Consider the following 21,493-nt stretch of genomic DNA (forward strand, 5'->3'; position numbering starts at 1 on the left):
AAAATTCAAAGTTGGAAAATTGCGAAATTTTCAAAATTTTCGCCAAATTTCCATTTTTTTCACAAATAAACGCAAGTTATTTGAATGAAATTTTACCACTAACATGAAGTACAATATGTCACGAGAAAACAATGTCAGAATTGGTGGGATCCATGGAAGCGTTTCAGAGTTATTACCTCATAAAGGAACAGTGGTCAGAATTATAAAAATTGGCCCGGTCATGAACGTGCAAACCACCCTTGGGGTAAAAGGGGTTAACACACTTACACTACAGTAACACACATTTACACAGGTTTAGCTTATAAAAAAAATATTGGGAGTGCTAATTTAAAGTTGTTATTGAACAGGTAGAAATGTTTGTTACTTTCCTGGATGGAAGGAATAGGCCTGTAAATTGTAAGGGTGGCGGCTTGGGACTTGATGGTCTCTCATTACTTAAAAAGATGTTGTTCATTAACTACTATGAAGAATGCACATCAACTGTCATAGAGATGATGAGTAAGTGACTCTGTCTGGCACATAAAACTTCTGTAACAGGAGGACGAGCAGCTATGAAAGATAAATGGCAGCTTGCGGATTCCAAAGATTTTATCACAAGGTCGAATAAAGCGAAGTCCTTCCCCTGATAAGACACCTCTGCAGCAGTCACAGACTGTTAAGCTGGATAGAAAAGGGAATATCATATTAAACTTAGATGTTGTTAACATTAAGACAAACTAAGGTCAAGTGCACACAGGGCAGATAAACTAAAATACGGAAAACCTAGAATCTACATCAAAGCCTAGAGTGAGTCTTCAAGGCAGGAAAAGGACAGACCTAAAACTAGTCAAAATAATTACAATAATAATCTTTACTCATCTAACGCCAACATATTCTGGAACAATGTGTGATATGTATGGAGTTCCTATGTTGGCCCGTTACTGTATATATTAGGATGCCCACTGTTCCATCATTCACTCTGTGCAACTAAGCTCTGATTCACAGTGCAGCGGGCACAATAACGTCACTACAATGCGCCCATTGCATGGAGCTTCAGAAAACACACTGCAGAAATTGGATCAGTGGGGGAATGGTGGTTAGATGTGTCTTTTTTTCAGCAACTAGTATGGAGCTATAATTCTGTTTATGAGGATATACTGTGTGTGTGTGTGTGGATACACTGTGTGCGGGGTATATATTTTCAGGCCATCATAATGTGTGTAGGGGGATGTTGGTCTATCATAAAGTGTGGAGAGCTTGGGAGGCCATCAACTGTATGTGGGGGGACTGTGGTGGTCAAACAGTGTGTGGAGCTGTGGGGGCATTCACATTGTGTGTGATCCATTATACTGAGTGGAGGGCTGTGGGGGCCATTATACTGTATTATGGGACTGTGGGGCCATCATAATGTGTTACAGTCACTCGGGGGACTCATAATATGTATGTGGGAACAGTAAGAACATCACTGTATTGGGGGAACTGTGGTGGCATTATACTTTACGTGTGGAGGGTACTGTTGGGGAATTCACTCAGGGGTGTATCATACTGTTTTGGGGAGGGGGAGGCATTTTAGTTGACATCAGTCTTTATGGAGGCCATGAAGTGCTTTCATAATTGGTGGGAACACTAAGGGGCTTAAGTAGAGGCAAAATTACTTTGTAAATTCTTTAGTACGTGTCTTTCACTATTTGAAGGTTGAGAGATACACCCTTCTGTGACTATGCCGATGGGCCGTGACCCAACCTTCTCCGCTGTTTTTTCGTTGTAATTTTTTTTGAGGGGGAGAGAGGTGTGGTCAAGGGGAGCACTTAGGACTTTTGCTATGGGGCCTGATGATTTCTACGTATTACACTGGATGCAATAATACCTGTGCTGTGCGAACCAGGCTGATTGGTACAATATTCATAGGACTTAATATTTCTATTACTTGTTATTTCACTTTTTCTCTGTTCATGGTCTGTATTGTAACTTCCTGTTTGTTATGTTATTATGCGGTTGTATGTGTGAACATCTATGCTACATTTTCACATTCTCTTAATAGGCATATATAGAGGTACTTGTGGCACTTTCTACTCCTGACACCCAATTTTGCTATTATACTTACAACTAAGAGGATGGAAGGACTTACTTCTGTAGTATGTGTGTCACTTCGCTAGGAATAGCTGTGAAATAACGAAACATGTTTTTGCCAAAGGACATGGCTGCCAAGTCCAGTAGCCGTTGTGGTTGAATGCGGGTGTTTTCCCCCCAGAACAGAGGGTGCATCCGATTGTTCCCCACACGTAGGTGTTTTAACTTCAGCTTCAGCGCTCCACAGGGTAATGCAGGTAAACTATTTCCTTCCACGTTTAGGAACTCCAGCGCCCTAGGAAGATACATTTATTCCATTTACACATGTCCCGCAGTTTCAGAGTTTAGCCGAAAACCCAAAAGTTTTTCCTGATACTTTTCCACTGCCATAGCCTCATTTCACCAAGCCGAATCCCAAAGTGTGGGCTTTTTGCCTCCATCTGATTTCTCTGCAGCCTCATCATTTTTATTTAACGGCATAGCAAAGGGTAGTTTCTAATTCAGCGGGACACCACAAAAAAATCCTATGCTGTGCGGTATACTTTTTTTCATTTTTGCAATTGGTCCCCATTGTGGACAGATGTTTAGGCATCCATCTAGACTGTCGGCCTTTTTGGATGTATTCCTATTAAGCTTATACATCCAACAGTGGCTACAAACGCTATATTATATACACTAATAGGGCATGTAGTGCCAATATTATATAGATTGAGCTCAATATTTTCATGGTGAAAAACTTTAAAACATGTGCCTGCTTATTCTTAAAGGAAATCAGGTTTTTGCAATGTAATCTGTTGAGACAGAGACCCTGATTCCATCAATGTGTTACTTACTGGACTGCTTAATGTAAAATCAATAAAATCAGTGTTTTATCAGCAGGAGATTATCACTAGAGGACTAATTGTCTTGTGTCATGCAGTCCTCCTGCTCTGTGCAACCCCACCCTGACCACTGATTGGCAGCGTTCAGCCAATGCACAATGTAAACAGAGAGCTATCAATCAGTGGTGTGCACGAGGTTATGCAGAGCCATTATATATAGAACTACACTGCTCAAAAAAAATAAAGGAAACACTAAAATACCACATCCTAGATATCACTGAATGAAATATTCCAGTTGCAAATCTTTTTTCATTACATAGTGACATGCGTTGAGAACAATAAATCATAAAAATGATCAATGTAAATCCAAATGAATATCCCATGAAGGTCTGGATTTGGAATGATGCTCAAAATCAAAGTGGAAAATCAAATTACAGATTGATCCAATTTCAGTGGAAATGCCTCAAGACAGGGAAATTATGCTCAATAGTGTGTGTGGCCTCCACATGCCTGTATGACCTCCCTACAACACCTAGGCATGCTCCTGATGAGGCGGCGGATGGTCTCCTGAGGGATCTTCTCCCAGACCTGGACTAAAACATCCGCCAACTCCTTCAACAGCCCCTGAGCCCTGGTCTGACCACGCCCCCTCCTCTGATAAGCAGCTCACTGTCAATAGACTATGTACATAGAGAATCTGGTGTGGGCGGGGTCAGCTTTCTCAGCTCTGCTGCACGCCACATGTAAAAACTCTGATAAGTGTCACAACTGCTGCACCCAGTAAACTAAGTGATACATCGTCAGAATCAGGCTCACGTGCCCTACATTAGGTTACTCTCATATTAAATAGCAAAACCTGCTGACAGATGCCCTTTCATAGGTAAAACTGTAGTCTCCTGTTATAGTATTGATACCAAAGGATTGGGGCACAGTAAAACCTGTGTGAATATCAATTCATCACATATTTTAGAATGAATAATTTTTATCAAAGTTGCATGAATTCTAATTAGAGGATGTTTATACTGATTAGTGTTTTTTGGCTCAGGGTTCCCCTCGGAGAAATCTAGTTATTGACTATTTAAGTTGGATGTTTCAGTAACAAAGTACCTTTATATACACTTGCATATTGCACAAGTATTCACTGATGATGTAGATGTCCTGAATACTTGTTTCCGATCTGCCTTTTACCTCTTTATTAGTCAGGCACACACTGTTCTTTTTACTCAGTTACAGAGCTAATTGCATTGAGGCATTTTGAAGAACCGCATCGTATCTGCACGGTTCAGCAAAACTACTGTATTAACCATCTACTGACAATAAAAACCTGGGCTGCAATAAATGTGATGTATCGACATGAGCATGACCCTAAAAATATGCTAAGAAAAACATAATTAGCCACCAACCAAATGATCACAGTACAATAGTGAAGAAGAATAATTAGAATTGAGAGTCCTCAGCGGCTGATACCTTTTAATGGCTAACTGAAAAAATGGTAACAAATTGCACCAGAAAAAATGTAAAATCTGTCCATATATAATGACCACAGACAAGATAAAGATCCCCAATTCACATTAGGACTACAAGATCCCAGGTACTTTCAGCTGCATTACATCTAATGTAGTGTACTTAATTATTTGTACTAAATGTCCAGCTGGGGGTCTGTATGTGGGGGAGACAGCAAAAACTGAGAACAAGGATGAATTCTCATCGTCACACAATGAGAAAAAAGAATGGATCTACCTGTGGCAAAACATTTTTGCATCCCTGGTCATAGCATGATGGATATTAAATTACTTATATTAAAAGGTAACTTCAAGTCTCAGAGAGAGAGAAGAGTCTGGGAGTACAAATTTATGACAACTTTTGACACACTCAGCGCAGGAATGAATGTGTCACATGGATTTATGTCTTTTTACATCAATTAAGGAATTTGCTCTTCAGACCACTAGGGTCATCACAACACAGAACTAGACCCCAATCAGAGGGAAATAAAACTTTCACGCTCCTTATCTATGAACTGCTCCAATATTTATGTTTATCCCTCTCCCATAATGACTTCTGCTTCACGTCACTTGTCTTATCTATTGCGTTATTTCTGTGCTGTCTTGTGTATAAATATGTGACTCTTCAGATTTTGTATTAGTCTAGCCTGATGAAGAGACCTGCGTAGCCTCGAAAACTTGCAATGTGTTACCATCTTTTCAGTTAGCCATTAAAAGGTATCAACCACTGAGGACTCTCAATTCTAAATATTCTATCTACTGGCTAACACGGTACAAAGATATACATCTTTCCTGTAGTACAATAGTGAGTAATGGCCGGGCTAATTAGCATCACACTGACAGGTAAATGACAGGTTTACATGGCAGAAGCAAGGTTGATAAATGACCGCTGATCGAAGACATACAAGAATATCGCAGATTGTTTCCTGATCTGTTTACACAGGTCAACCAGAAATCTATGTGAATAAAAAAAAAGTTACAAAATCATTTTTCTGTGTCTGTAGAACACCTTGTGATTGGCAGCACATGTCCGGTTTTAAACTTGCATTTCGCTTGTTCTTCAGATGTTTGCTGGCCTGTCCAAACGGGCAAATAGTCAGGAATAAAATACAGTACCAAATCTTTCTCCAATAATAACTTAAAAAATCTAAACAAAAAATACTAAAATATGTTGTATATAAAATATAAATATGTAAAACGATACCACCACATCTGTTGGTTAACACAGTAGTAAATATAAACTGCAGCACCCCCGAGAAGAGCCATTACACAAGTTCCATATCATTTATTTAGTTTATGTAACCTTATTCTCAGAGCCATAACTTTTCTTTTTTCTTTTCTTTTTTTTTTTTATGTAAAAGCAACATTATGAGCATTAAAAATAATACTACTACTCTATAAATTTGGTATCACCATTACCATACTGACCCACAAAAGAAAGCCAGTGTGTAAATTTAAAATTTCTACTGCCCAGGGAATGCCATCAAAACAGAACCCAAAAAACAATGCTATAAAGTTACAGAATAGTTTTATTTGTTCCATTCTACTCCACAAAAATAAAACCTTTTAAAAGTTTTTTAGTAAATTAAATATCAAAAATACAACTAGTTCTACAAAAAACAAGGACTCATGTGGCTATGTCATTGAAAAAATAAAACATGCATATTTCTTGGGAGGCAGTGATGGGGGGGGGAAAAAAAAAAAAAAAAAAAAAAAAAAAAAATCGCTGCCTAGAAATGACTGCAGAGCAAAATACAAGAACAAGAAAGTGAATATCAGAATTTGTTTATCAGATTTTTAGTTTTTAATCTACCACTGGCATAAAAGTTTACGTCTTTTTCCGATGTAGTTTGAGGCGTCCACACAAAATGCCCAAAAGAATCTTCGTCTTCACTTTTATGGAAAAACGACTTGATGATCATGTTTATCCAGTGTTTTGAGTGCCTTTTAAATACTTCAGTATTTCAAAAACGCCTAGTAATGAAAAGGTTAGTGGATGTCACTTCAAAGTGTCACCTGATTGAAAACGCTACAATCTAGGCACCGTCCAATCAAAAGGCAGCAAAAAAAAAAAAAAAAAAAAAGCTTCACGGAAATTAAAAACTCCTCAAAGCTCCCCAAAGAAAGAGTTTCCTCAAGCAGTTTCCCCTAGAAAACTTGGTGTTTTTGACTGCTGAAAAAAATAAACCCCAGACCCTAAAATATTTTTTTAACTTGTAATAGTGTTCAGTTAAATCTTTTTCTGAATCATTTAAAGAAGCACTCCCACAAAAAAAATATTTTATTCTGTAAACCTGTGCAAATGTGTATGAAATGTAGGGTAAGGGCGTTAATATTTCTGAGCCGGGAATGGCAATGATGAATGCGATATGTCTACTCCCGGTGTAATCCGTCTAGTGGTTGCGGCATCGCTCCATACACTTGTATAGAGAGAGACCGCGCCCCGTCTAGTGATGCGGCCGTCCAGTTGACATGGCCATTTAGTAGGTGCGGCCTCATTCAATACAAGTGCATGGAGCAAGGCAGAGCCCACTAGATGGATTCTGCCCAGGAGTATACATATCACAAGCATCACTGCGGTTCCCGCTCACAAACCGGCCTATCCTCGCAGCACACAGTAACTGCAGACTTATCAATTCAGACCGGACAAACCCTTTAAACGACTCAGCTCCCACTACAATGTAACAAAGTGCCTGCAGATTGGTCTGCACTTTCATGGTGACAGGATCCCTTTAATAGCTGCTGCTGCAAAAAAGCGGGTTGCATACAGACTACGCATGGATGACAAGCGACAAAAAAAAAAGAAATCATCAAATTTTTCTGGATGAAACTCTGACCGATTTTTTTATACACTCGTGTGAAAATACCCTTACAGTGTAAAGCAATGGAATGTCAGGTTCCATAAGCTTACATTGTAAACACGACTTCCAGCTCACACACAGACCCAAGTAAGATCTAACAAGTCACATGAGTCGGAAGAGGACCGGAGCGGTGCTGAAAACTGGGGAAGACATCAAACACTAAGAATATTTAGGATATGTTCACACATTGCATTTTTGCTGCGTTTTTTTTTTTTTTTTGCAGGCACAACCTGGTCTCTTGGCAGTAAAGAAGCTGCTTACAAAAAGCCGGTTTTTCTGCGTTTTTATTGTCTCTTGCGCATCCTGATAAGAGTTTAGTGCCCCAAAAGAAAATATGATGCAACTTCCTTAGGTTTTTGAACCAAAAAGGCAGCAAAACCTGATACCTGCCTTTTTGCACATAGGCTAGTTTCACACTTGCGTTTGGAGGCGCAGTGGACACTCACCGTGAAGCTCCGCCCCCTACCGTGCCTCCTCCGGTCAGCTCCGCCTATGGGCGCATGCTGCTGCATGCGACCTGCGCACCCTTTATTTAGCATTGGGTACGCAGACCGTGCGCAGGTATGCTTTTGCCGCCGCATGCGTCCTTTTGACGGTGCGGCGACCTGCGCCAAATGCAACGTGTTGCATTTTGGTGCGATCGCCGGAACCGTCAAAAGGACGCATGCGGCGGCAAAAGCATACCTGCGCACGGTCTGCGTACCCAATGCTAAAGATAGGGTACGCAGGTCGCATGCAGCAGCATGCGCCCATAGGCGGAGCTGACCGGAGGAGGCACGGTAGGGGGCGGAGCTTCACGGTGAGTGTCCGCTGCACCTCCAAACGCAAGTGTCAAACCAGCCTTACTCATTGCTCTCTATGGGTGAAAGACCGCTGCAAAAACGCTGAACGAAGTAACATGCTGCAGTTTCTAAAAACATCGCAGTTTTCCTATTCGGTCATGAAAAAAAACAATTTGTGTGCATGAGATTTCTGAAATCTCATCGCTTTTGCTGGTACTGTAAAACGCAGCTGAAAATTTGCATTAAGAAAAGCAGCAAAAAGGAACATATGAACAAGACCTATCACACTTAGGGCAGAGACAGTCTGTTATATAACTGGTGCGAGGATTGCATTGTAAACCTCGTTCTTGCTGTCGGCTCTCCTGACCTGAGCTTACCAGCTGCATAGAAATACATTACACTGTGACACTCAGGTCAGGAGAGGTGCTGTGCCAGTTCATGCAGTGCGAAGCGATGATCGAACGAGTTATACAGCAGTCTGTCTCTGCCCTAACACTACATTACATAAGAGTATGTGCACACGCTGCGGATTCTGCTGCGTTTCTGCAGCGTTTTTGGCTCTGCAGAAACGCAGCAGATTTTGCTGCGTTGTACAGTACCTTTATTTCCTATGGAAATAAAAAAAAGCTGTGCACATGCTGCGTTTTTTTCCGCGCGGTTTTGCTGCGGTTTACAATCCGCAGCATGTCAATTGTTTGGTGCAGAAACGCTGCGGTTTTACACCTCATCCATTATGAGGTGTAAAACCGCAGAAAAAACGCAGATAATCCGCAGATAAACCGCAGCACTTTGTCCTGCGGATTTCCTGCGGTTTTCTCTACAAAATCCGCAGAGACTAAAAACTACGTGTGCACATACCCTAAGAGTATGTGCACACGCTGCGGATTCTGCTGCGTTGTACAGTACCTTTATTTCCTATGGAAAAAAAAAAGCAATGCACATACTGCAGATTTTTCCGCGCGGATTTGCTGCGGGTTACAATCCGCAGCATGTCAATTCTTTGTGCGGTTTCCGCTGCGGTTTCACACCTTATTATTATGAGGTGTGAAACCACAGGGCAAAACCGCAGGATAATCCGCAGATAAACCGCAGGACTTTTGTCGTGCGGATTTCTCAACAAAATCCGCACAACCTAAAAACTACGTGGGCACATAGCCTAATACACATATATACACTACACAGGTTTAGGGAATCAAAAAATTCATAGTGCCTCTTTAAAGATGAGGTCTGGTGAAATTCCATTTTGGAGAGAATAAGACTACCGTATATACTCGTGTATAAGCCGACCCGACCTAATTTTGTCACAAAAAACTGGGAAAACTCATTGACTCGCATATAAGCCTAGGGTGCACAGTGAGTGGCCCCAGATAATGCGGCACAGTGTGTGGCCCCAGTTTTGCTGCACAGTGAGTGGCCCCAGATAATGCTGCACAGTGAGTGGTCCCAGATAATGCTGCACAGTGAGTGGCTCAGTTTTGCTGCACAGTGAGTGGCCCCAGATAATGCTGCACAGTGAGTGGCCCCAGATAATGAGGACAGTGAGTGGCCCATAATGCTGCACAGTGTGTGGCCCCAGATAATGCTGCACAGTGAGTGGCCCCAGATAATGCTGCACAGTGTGTGGCCCCAGATAATGCTGCACAGTGTGTGGCCCCAGATAATGCTGCACAGTGAGTGGCCCCAGATAATGCTGCACAGTGAGAGGCCCCAGTTTTGCTGCACAGTGAGTGGCTCCAGATAATGCTGCACAGTGAGTGGCCCCAGATAATGCTGCACAGTGAGTGGCCCTAGTTGTTCTCCACAGTGAGTGGCCGCAGTTGTTCTGCACAGTGAGTGGCCCCAGATAATGCTGCACAGTGAGTGGCTCCAGATAATGCTGCACAGTGTGTGGCCCCAGTTTTGCTGCACAGTGAGTGGCCCCAAATAATGATGCACAGTGAGTGGCCCCAAATAATGATGCACAGTGAGTGGCCCCAGTTTTGCTGCACAGTGAGTGGCCCCAGTTTTGTTGCATAGTGACTGGCCCCAGATAATGAGGACAGTGAGTGGCCCCATCATGTTGCTGCTGCTGCCTCCGTTACAAAAAAAAACCTGTGTACTCACCTCAGTCGCTGCCCGCTGCTCATCAGCGTTGCCGGCACTGCAGTGACTGTTCAGGCAGAGGGTGCGTACTAACTATGTCATCGCGCCCTCTGACCTGAATGTCACTGCAGAGGATGCAAGACAGCAGAGCAGCGGTGGAATGGGGACAGGTGAATATGGCTCCTCCCGTTCATACTCACCCCCTCCTGGCGCTCGTCTCTGCAGCGCAGCCCCCCTGCTTGTTCCACAATCTCGGCGCCGCTGCTCTTCCTGCTTCTGCGGTCACGTGGTACCGCTCATTAAACTCATGTATATGCGCATATTCATGACTTTAATAAGTGGTACCACGTGACCGCTGAAGCAGGAACGCGGAGAACATGGAACAAGCAGGGGGGCTGCTGAGACGAGACAGGAGGGGATGAGTATGAACTCTGACACCCCCGTCAACCCCCCTGGTATATGACTCGCGTATAAGCTGAGAGGGGGACTTTCAGCCCAAAAAAATGGGCTGAAACTCTCAGCTTATACACGAGTATATACGGTACACAATTTTCGGTCATGCTGCTGCAAAAATCTTACACAATGATTCTCCTATCTAACGACACTGCACTTCTCCTATCTATCGACATCAGAAGTTTTGCAGGGTCAATACTGCTGACAAACTCTCTTTAAAGTTGTATAAAGTGAATGACCCTCACATTTCACTGAATATATGTTGTATATAAATCTAAGGCCGGGGGAGAAACTCGCACGAGTTGGACATCTCAATACCCGGCACTGCCGCAGACACTCAGCTGCAAAGAAACACATGCAGACATACACTCCGGTACCGAGTGCTGGCGGAAGTGCCAGGTATTGAGATGCGAGAGTCGTGCGAGTTTCTCGCAAGTGTGACCCAGGCCTAAAATTGCTGTTTCATCCACATGGGAAAAAAAAATGGATTTGGGTGACAGTTTTTCATTACCCCTTTCCATGTCATTGACATATCTTAAATCCAAGCTGGGAGAGCGTTCTGCAGCTATTGACATTGCTGAAACATCTTGGCTATAAAAGTCTCTTTAGCTACTATGTTTATTTCATTTTAAATACAAAAATTTGAATAGAGGAAGCAGAAATTGGTTTGAAGGTGCTCGTTGTTCCTATACTGCAATGAATGAAAAAGATGCTGCAGCTCTCGGTTCAGCCCCATAAGGGAGAGTGTGAAATACTCGCAGATTGTGCTGACACATGATTGTGGTTTATGACCAATATTCTGTCCTGCTTTGGCCTCGGGATTGAGAAACCATGAACTTGTGCTCATAAACATTCAAAAAACATACATGGAAATATAAGAATATATATGTTACATATTTTCAATTTGATACCTCTACATAAGTTTCAATGACAGGAACAAAGTGCTTCTCAAAAACAAAGTGAGGCCTCAGAGGTTTGATAGAAGGTGTGGGAATACACATTTTACACCAGTGTAGCCTACGTATCAGGAGTAGTACAAGTAATGACAGTTGCAATGGAAGGCTAGAAAGTAAAGAAGGTTGTCACGATACTAGTGGATACAACTGGACACCAGTGGCTAGGTCAAAGAGACTACAGACACAGTGGGTTGTGGGTTGTTGGTCCTCTCTTAACGGCGGAGTCCTCTGCCAACCTGCACATCTGAATGCAATATAGCATATAAGTCCAGATAAATGTTCAGTCAATATGATAAAAGGTAATAGCAGAGCTGATACTCTGCGACACAGCATGCAAAGTCACTGAGCAATGCGGGCACAAGACACAGACTCTTGCAGAGCGGAGGAACACACTAGCTGGCTGGAGTTCTTACTTCACCGCAGGTGTAGTCAGGCAGAGGTTCCTGAAGTCAAGTGTTCAGCAATCACTCGGTCAGCAAGCAGGGATCCAGACGTGCAGGTTGGCAGAGGACTCCGCCGTTAAGAGAGGACCAACAGGGATAGTAAGTCCATGGTGTGGACTGCAGAGGCACAAAGTCCAATACATAATACACAAGCAATGAATCAGAGCAGGTGCTGGCTTTATATACAGCTTTGGCAGGAAGCAAGATGGCCGACGTGGAAACATCAAGATCCATGTTAACTAAGGGCAAGTCTAAGGGCAAGAGAAACAGATTCCAGGACTAGATACTGACATTACTCCCACCTCAAGAACGGCCTCCGGACGACCCTAAACCAGGCTTGCCAGGGTACCTTTGATGGAACTGCTCAATCAGTCGGGAGGCGTTAATATTATCCACGGGTTCCCAGGAATTCTCCTCTGAGGAATAGCCTTGCCATTTAATCAAATACTGCAGTCGATTTCTGTAGATTCTTGAATCCAGAATCCTCTCAACGATGAACTGCTCTTGACCATCCACAAGAACGGGATCGGGAGGAGGAGATGAACATCCTGGAAAAGGATTTGGTACTACAGTCTTTAGTAGGGAAGTATGAAAGACAGGATGTATCTTCAGTGTTCTTGGGAGTTTTAAGCGACATGCAACAGCACCTACCAGACCACTGATCCTATAAGGACCAATGTACTTCTGTCCCAACTTAGGGGAAGGGATCTTCATCTTTAAATTCTTCGTAGATAACCAGACTAAATCTCCTGCCTTAAATGTTGGTGTTGGTTTGCGAAATCTGTCAGCTGCATTCTTGTACCTCTCTTGTGCGGAACCCAAAGTCTCTTTCAGAAGTTCAAGGTTCTGTTGAAGTGAAGAGATCCTGTCGGCAACTGCTGGTAAAGATGTATCTACCGGTAATCTGGGAAGAATGCTAGGGTGATATCCCAGGTTAGCGTAGAATGGAGACTGTTTGGTGGAGGCACTCTGGGAGTTGTTATAAGAGAATTCGGCCAAGGGGAGTAACCTTACCCAATCATCTTGCAAATGGCAAACATAGCAGCGAAGGTATTGCTCTAGTGTTTGGTTGGTACGTTCTGTCTGCCCGTTGGACTGTGGGTGGAAAGCAGAAGATAAGTTAACTTCTATGCCTAATGCTGAACAAAAGCTTCGCCAAAACTTTGAAGTAAATTGAACTCCACGGTCAGAAACAACTTCATCCGGAACCCCGTGCAGGCGAAAGATGTTCTGGATAATTAGGTCAGCAGTGTCCTTCGTAGAGGGTAAACCGGAACAAGGGATGAAATGGGCCGCCTTGGTCAGGCGATCGACCACCACCAAAATCGTACTCTTTCCCTCGGAAAGGGGCAGTTCTACAATAAAGTCCATAGAAATGGATCCCCACGGGCGAGACGGCACCGGCAAAGGCTGTAACAGACCAGTAGGGGAGGCACGTGGAACCTTGAATTTGGCACATACCTCACAAGATGAAACGTACTTCTGGACATCCTTCCGAAAACCTGGCCACCAGAAGAAGCGAGATAAGAATTCTTGAGTCTTCTGAATTCCTCTGTGCCCTGCAACCTTGGAATCATGAACCAATCTCAACACTCTTAACCTCACGGCTTCAGGAATGTAGAGGCGCCGTTCCCGGGTCCAAACTCCATTCCTAAAAAGAAGGCTTACCTCATCAGATGGCTGAGACAGGAAAAGATCAGAGTTGTAAGCTTCTTTGATGACCTGCAGCAAATCTTGATTCTGAATGACTCCTACAAAATTGCAATCAGAAAGTATGGTCTTAGGTGGAGCATCTGGAACAGCGTCAGTGGAGAACATCCGGGATAGAGCATCTGCTTTTCCATTGCGAGAACCTGGTCTATAAGAGATTGTAAAATTGAATTGATTAAGGAAAAGACTCCAGCGGGCCTGCCGTGGGGTCAGGCATCTTGCTGACCTGATGAACTCAAGGTTGCGGTGATCCGTGAGGACCACGATCGGCTGTGAGGCTCCTTGCAGAAGATGTCTCCACTCCTTGAAGGCGGCGATGATAGCCAGTAATTCTTTATTTCCTACATCGTAGTTCTTTTCGGCAGGAGACAGTCGCTTGGAAAGAAAAGCACAAGGATGAAGTAAATTCTTCTCACCTGTTCTTTGGGACAGTATAGCCCCGGTGGCACAGTTTGAGGCATCCACTTCAATAATGAAGGCGAGTTCCGGGTCAGGGTGGATCAGTACTGGTGCTGACGTGAACTTGGTCTTGAGCCGAGAGAATGCTTCTTGGGCTTGAAGGGACCAAATAAATGCTGTCTTCTTTTGTGTCAACCGGGTGATGGGCGAGACGATGTCAGAGAAGTTCTTGATGAAACGTCTGTAGAAGTTAGCAAACCCGATGAAACGTTGGACCTCCTTGACGTTCTTGGGGATGGCCACTCCTGAATCGCCTTGATCTTGCTGTTATCCATACTCAGACCCTGTGGAGAAATTACATAACCTAAGAATTGAATCTCCGACTTGTGAAATTCGCATTTCCCCAGCTTGATGTACAGCTGGTGTTCCCTCAACCGCTGTAAGACAGTCTTGACATGTTGCTGATGTTCCTCCATGGAGCTAGAAAAAATCAGAATGTCATCCAAATAGATTACGACAAAAATATCAAGAATGTCTCTGAAAATATCATTTACGAGATGTTGGAACGTTGCTGGGGCATTGCAAAGTCCAAATGGCATGACCAAATACTCAAAGTGTCCATATCGAGACCTAAATGCTGTTTTCCATTCGTCTCCAGGTCTTATACGGACTAGATTGTATGCCCCGCGTAGGTCCAATTTTGAGAAGACCTTGGCCTGACAAACTCTCTCGAGAAGCTCCGGAATTAATGGCAGGGGGTAGCGGTTCTTGATGGTTACCTTGTTAATTTCCCGGTAATCAACACAGGGTCTGAGGGATCCATCCTTCTTTTTAACGAAAAAGATGGGTGCACCGGCTGGAGAGGATGAGGGGCGTATAAACCCCTTAGACAGGTTCTCGTCGATATATTCTTTGAGAGTCTTGAGCTCAGGACCGGACAATGGATAAATATTACCAAAAGGAATGGTAGCAGCAGGCAGAAGCTCGATTGGGCAGTCATAAGAGCGGTGTGGTGGTAATTTATCTGCATTCTTTTTATCGCACACGTCCGAAAATTCTTTATAAACTGCCGGTAACTCTAGGTCCGATGATGGGTTGGCCGGAGATGGATCAGTCGATTTCTCAGAAGTTACCTCTTTAGCTGGGAAGCGCAATCTCTTAGTCTCCCAGTCAATGATGGGATTTTTAGCCTGCAACCAGGGTAAACCCAAGATAATAGGGAAATGTGGAGAGGAAATCAGAAGGAAGGGCAATTTCTCCTGTTGATCATCTCCCATGAGGACCTTCAGTGGTTCAGTCTGCTGGTCTACGGGCCCCGAGGTCAAAGGGGACCCATCCACAGTCTCCATCAGAATTGAAGACACTCTTCTCTGTGATCGGATTCCATATTCCTTAGCAAAAGAAGTGTCCATGAAGTTACCGCTAGCCCCAGAGTCTATCATGGCGGAACTGTTCACCCAACGGGAGTCAATCCAGATCTTAATAGGAAGGTAACAATGTGAATCTTTTTTCTTATTGCAAGGGTATGAAACTGCAGAAGATAGAATAACAGCATTAATGGGTAGTATCGTTTCGGATGTAACAGAGTTCATATCTGAAAAGTCATAATCAGGAGTGGTTGCTGCAATTTCGGGTGGCCCTGATTCGGAAGTCATGGAGTATGATTCAGAGAAGTCGCGTTCTACCACGGCTGCGGTTGTTCTGCGAGAACGATTGGGGCAGTTGATAATAAAATGTCCTTACTTCCCACAGTAAAAACATAAATTCTCCTTGAAGCGAAATTCCTTCCGTTCGTCACTTACTCGACTTCGTAGGGAATTTACCTGCATCGGCTCAGGTGTGGACTCCTGAGGACTTGAGTCCGGAATCTCCTTAGGAAGGAAAGGAAGAAGCGATTTATTGCTGCGTTTCATCTCAGACCACCTTTCTAGTTTTCGTTCGGAGATGCGAGCGTCTAGGCGAATACAGTGATTGATGAAATCACCTAGAGAAGTGGGAGCCTCCGCACGTGCAAGCTCGTCCTTGATAGAACTGGACAACCCCTTCTTAAATATAGAGTACTTCGCTGCACTATTCCAGGTGGTGTCCTGAGCCCACCTTCTAAAATCCATAGCATACTCAGTCACTGGGCGTTTACCTTGACGCAAATTCAGCAGGGCCGTCTCAGCTGTAAGGCCACGGTTCGGATCGTCAAACATCTGCCCCATGGCGGCGATAAACATATTGAAGTCATTCAGACATGCATCCTGTGATTCTATCAGAGGGTTTGCCCAGGCAAGGGCCTTATTAGTCAGCAACATGATGATAGTCAATACTTTGGATCGGTCTGTAGGAAACTGTGTGACATGTGCAGCAAAGTATAATCGACACTGGTTCAGAAACCCACGGTACTTGTCTCGGTCGCCACCAAACCTAAATGGTGGTAGTTTGGGGATGGTAGGAACAGAAGCCTGAGATTGTGCCTCCAGAGCCGCAACTCGGCCACGCAATTCCTGAAGGGTCTGACTGAGCACTTGTATATCATATTTAGTCTGCCCCTCTAGGCCTTCTATTCTGCTCTTCCATGTCTGCACTTCAGCGTGTACAGTGGCAGTGATATTATTTAGCTTCTTAACACGCACTTCTAAAGTCTCTGACCCAGCGGCATCCATTTTTAAGGCTTGTGTATCCTGTCACGATACTAGTGGATACAAATGGACACCAGTGGCTAGGTCAAAGAGACTACAGACACAGTGGGTTGTGCAAGCAATATTGTATTAATGATCTGAATGCAATATAGCATATAAGTCCAGATAAATGTTCAGTCAATATGATAAAAGGTAATAGCAGAGCTGATACTCTGCGACACAGCATGCAAAGTCACTGAGCAATGCGGGCACAAGACACAGACTCTTGCAGAGCGGAGGAACACACTAGCTGGCTGGAGTTCTTACTTCACCGCAGGTGTAGTCAGGCAGAGGTTCCTGAAGTCAAGTGTTCAGCAATCACTCGGTCAGCAGGCAGGGATCCAGACGTGCAGGTTGGCAGAGGACTCCGCCGTTAAGAGAGGACCAACAGGGATAGTAAGTCCAGGCTTGGGACTGCAGAGGCACAAAGTCCAATACATAATACACAAGCAATGAATCAGAGCAGGTGCTGGCTTTATATACAGCTTTGGCAGGAAGCAAGATGGCCGACGTGGAAACATCAAGATCCATGTTAACTAAGGGCAAGTCTAAGGGCAAGAGAAACAGATTCCAGGACTAGATACTGACAAAGGTACAGTTGAAACCAGAAGTTTACATACACTATATAAAAAAAGACACATATGCATGTTTTTCTCAATATCTGACATGAAATCAGAACAAACCTTTTCCGTTTTAGGTCAATTAGGATTACCATAATTATTAATATTTGCCAAATGCCAGAATAATGAGAGTGACAATGTTTTAACGCATTTTTATTACTTACTGCAAAGTCAAAAGTTTACATACACTAAGATTACTATGCCTTTAAACAATTCTGGACTGCCAATATGATTATGACGTGTTTTTTGGCAATATCTGACTTAATTAGAGACACATCTGTGGATGTATTTTCATGCACACCTGACACACACTACTTCTTTGTGTAGCATCATGGGAAATGTCCAGCCATCATACGGCTCAGGAAGGAAATGGGTTCTGTGTCTCAGAGATGGATGTGCTTTGCATATCAACCCAAGCACAAAAGCCAAAGACCTTGTGAAAATGATGACGGAAACTAGTAAGATTGTGTCAACATCCACAGTGAAACGAGTATTGTATCAACATGGGCTGAAAGGCCACTCAGCCAGGAAGAAGCCATTACTCCAAAAGAAACATAAAAAAGACAGATTAATGTTTGCAGATGCACACAGGAATAAAGACTTTTTGGGCATAATGACCATCGTTACGTTTGGAGGAAAAAGGGAGAAGCTTGGAAGCCTAAGAACACCGTCCCAACAGCATCATGTTGTAGGGTTGTTTTGCTGCAGGATGAACTTCACAAAATAGATGGCATCATGAGAAAGGAAGATTATATGGCAATACTGAAGCAACATCTCAAAACATCAGCCAGGAAGTTAAAGCTTGGGCGGAAATGTGTCTTCAAAATGGACAATGACTCATGACAATGTCAATGTTTTGGAGCGGCCATCACAAAGCCCTGATCTCAATCCTACTGAAAATTTATGGGCAAAGCTGAAAAGGCCGGTGCGAGCAAGGCAACCTACAAACCTGTATCAGTTACACCAGTTTTGTCAGGAAGAATGGGCCCAAATTCTAACCAACTATTGTGAGAAGCTTGTGGAAGGAAATCCCAAATGTTTGACCCAAGTCATTCAGTTTAAGGGCAATGGTACCAAATACTAATGAAATGTATGTAAACTTTTGACTTTCCAGTAAGTCATAAAGATGCCTTAAAACAGTCTCTCTCTCGCTCATTATTCTGGCATTTGGCAAATATTAATAATTATGGCAATCCCAATTGACCTTAAACGGTAAAGGTTTATTCTGATTTCATGACAGATATTGAGAAAAACATGCATGTGTGTCTTATTTTTTTATATAGTGTATGTTATCTTCTGGTTTCAGCTGTATCTGATTGCGAAAGGCAACAAGTGCTTGTAAAACACTGCATCCCTCAATGCATTATCAACTCCAATACTATTTCAAGTACAATGGGGCAGATTCAATAATGTGAGAGTCACATTTTTGCCAATAAATGCCCCATTTTTTAGCAAATTGTCATGTGTAGCTTTAGACCTCATTATTACATGGAGGAGATTTACCAAGCTAGACAAACCAGAAATTAAGCTATGCAAAAAAACCTGTTGTAAATGCACTGAGCCACATTTATTGTATGTTTTAGAAGCTTTTTGTGACTTGCTTGGTTAGGGATGTGGGCTGGTGAAAAAGGCTTTATTTGAAAAATTTGGTCCTAAATTATTGGTGCAAAGGAAGCCAACTAATGAGTATCTTAAACTCATATGACACTGTAGTCTAAAGATGCATTAAATTTCTCAAACAGCATGAGCCATGCTGATAAGTCTTTCTGGTCTAGGGGGTATGTGCACACAACATCTTTTTCAGTCAGCTCTAAAAAAAAAAGCTGCAAAGTAGGTAAAAGAAGTGACCTGACCATTCTTCAGAAAGACTCTGCTTCTCCATGAAATTGATAGGAAAGATGGTAAAAAAGATGCTTTAGGAAAAACCACCGTTGGCGTTTTCCTAAACCATCTTGTTTGAAAAACTCAATGAATACAACTGGCGTCTAAAACACATTGTGTGTATATACCATTAGTTTATACTTCCTGTATACTCCTCATGCAAAAGAGAATTGGCCCCACAGAGAGGGCATGGCTTAGCTTTAAAGAGTGCATACCTTACATTTTGTGTGCAGAATAAAATAGTTCTCAGGGCCCTTTGAAATGAGTGTAGCTTTGTTCCGTATGCGGTACATGTGCCAAACAGACAAATGGACCATTGTAAACCAATGGGTAGTTGAGATTAAACTTTTACTGCAATAGTCAGCTTGTAAAATTCATTGCCTGTATTAGTCTGATTCATGTTTTGGATCAGAACAAAGTACAATAAAGGCCCCGTCACACACAGCGATCTCGCCAGCGAGATCGTTGCGTGTGACGGGGATCAGCGATTGGCCCTCCTGCCAGTTATCGCTGATCGTCCTGGGCCGTTTTTCGATCGCTGGTCTCCGGCTGGCCAGCACGCATCACTGCGTGTTGCAGCGAGAGACCAGCGATCCTGGTTTCTAATGTAAACATCCGGTATCCAGGAGCCGCGCGGCTCCTGGATACCAGCTGTTTACCTTGGAAACCGGCGTCCAGCGTCGCTGGTCCTGATCGCTGGAGGGGCTGTCTTGTGACAGCTCACCAGCGATCAGCCTAATGATGTCCCAGCGATCCCATCATGTTGGATTGTTGGTGGGATCGCTGGGACATCGCTATGTGTAACGGGGCCTTAAAACAAGCACACTTCATATAGATAAAGACAGTAATGAATATCCTGTCATGTCTGTTGTGCTGCATGACCCTTGAAGCAGTGTGCATGTGCACCTCATCTCATGGCTGCCTGCCGTTGCTGCTGCGCACTCATGCTCTACCCCATGGCTGTACGTCATTGCTTGTGCGCTTCATCTCATGGCTGTGCGCCAGCGCTAGTGTGCACGCCTACCTCACAATGGCTGCATGCCGTTGCTGTGTGCGCTCCCATCTCTGCTCTGCCTCCTTCAGTCCTGTCTGGTCCTGGAGGACCGAATCCAGCAATCCTCTCTATGGTCCTGGAGGACCCGACCATGTGGTCCTCTCTATGGTGCAGGAGGACCTGATCCAGCAATCCTCTCTATGGTCCTGGAGGACCCGAACATGTGATCCTCTCTATGGTTCAGGAGGACCTGATCCAGCAGTCCTCTCTATAGTCCTGGAGGACCCGACCATGTGATCCTCTCTATGGTCCAGGAGGACCTGACCCAGCTATCCTCTCTATAGCCCTGGAGGACCCGATCATGTGATCCTCTCTATGGTCCAGGAGGACCTGACCCAGCGATCCGCTCTATGGTTCTTGAGGACCTGACCCGGAAGTTCCCCTCAGGGTCCTGACCTAGAAGTCCAGGTGCTAATGCCCTATATCAGACCGCCCCTTCCTATGGTCAGGGCCTGAGTATCGTGTTGCTTCCCTGATAGGCTGCTTGGTATGCTCGGTTGCTCCCTGTATTCTGTGCCCCATGCACTCTGCACTGTTGTGCTTCTTCGCACACGCTCTGTGCTTGTACTTAGTCTGGTGTCCTGTGTTTGTCCTTGTCTTGTACTTCTTCTGGTGTCTTGTCTTAGTCTCGTGTCCTGTATCTTGCCTTGTGTCCTGTGTCTTGCCTTGTATGCTTTCTCTGTACTCTGTCTTATTGTGCTCTTTTAACACAAGCTCTGCTTCTTTCTTTCACTCTGTCCTATTGTGCTCTCTTGCACAAAGCCTGTTTCTGTACAGTGCCTTGCCGTGCGTTCTGTACGCGCTTTATTCATGTACTCTGTTTTCTGTCTTATCTTTGTATTCTGCCTTTCTGTGCTCCTTTAGCACAAGCCCTGTCTTGTACCTTGTGCTTCGTCTGTTACCCTGCTCTGGGCTCTAGCATATGCTCCGCTTCTCTTTCTTGTACCCGGCTCTGTGCTTCAGCCTACGTTCTGCTCCTTGTTCTGTACTTTGCCTTGCTTCTCCGTGTGCCCTTTGCTCGCGCCTGGCCTTGCCTCGTCTGCCTATTTGTGCCTCAGCCGTGCCTGCCTTAGCCGTGCCGACCTGCTTGTGCCTCAGCCGTGCTCATCGGCCAGTGACTTAGCTGTGTCCGCCTGTTGTTCCTGAGCCGTGCTCGCCTCAGTCTTGCCCGCCTGTCTGAGCCTCAGCCCGACCAGCTAGCCAGTGCCCCAGCC

General features: G+C 44.0%; 1 protein-coding gene across 2 annotated transcripts in view; it reads right to left on the bottom strand.

The window, feature by feature from the left end:
* Nucleotides 1–217: 217 nt before the first annotated feature.
* The window catches only part of LRRC63 (leucine rich repeat containing 63), a 73,378-nt gene continuing 52,102 nt past the window's right edge, over nucleotides 218–21,493 (bottom strand). For both annotated transcript variants that reach the window (XM_073580261.1, XM_073580262.1), the window contains exons 10-11: nucleotides 2,108–2,344; nucleotides 218–660 (exon numbers count right to left, since the gene is read on the bottom strand). In XM_073580261.1, the coding sequence (XP_073436362.1) occupies nucleotides 477–660; nucleotides 2,108–2,344 (421 nt within the window). In that variant the 3' untranslated portion in view covers nucleotides 218–476. The remainder of the gene's footprint in view (nucleotides 661–2,107; nucleotides 2,345–21,493) is intronic.

The sequence above is a fragment of the Dendrobates tinctorius genome, unplaced genomic scaffold, assembly GCF_039654945.1.
Source record: "Dendrobates tinctorius isolate UK_male_01 unplaced genomic scaffold, ASM3965494v1 ptg000064l, whole genome shotgun sequence".
NCBI classification, from domain to species: Eukaryota; Metazoa; Chordata; class Amphibia; order Anura; family Dendrobatidae; genus Dendrobates; species Dendrobates tinctorius.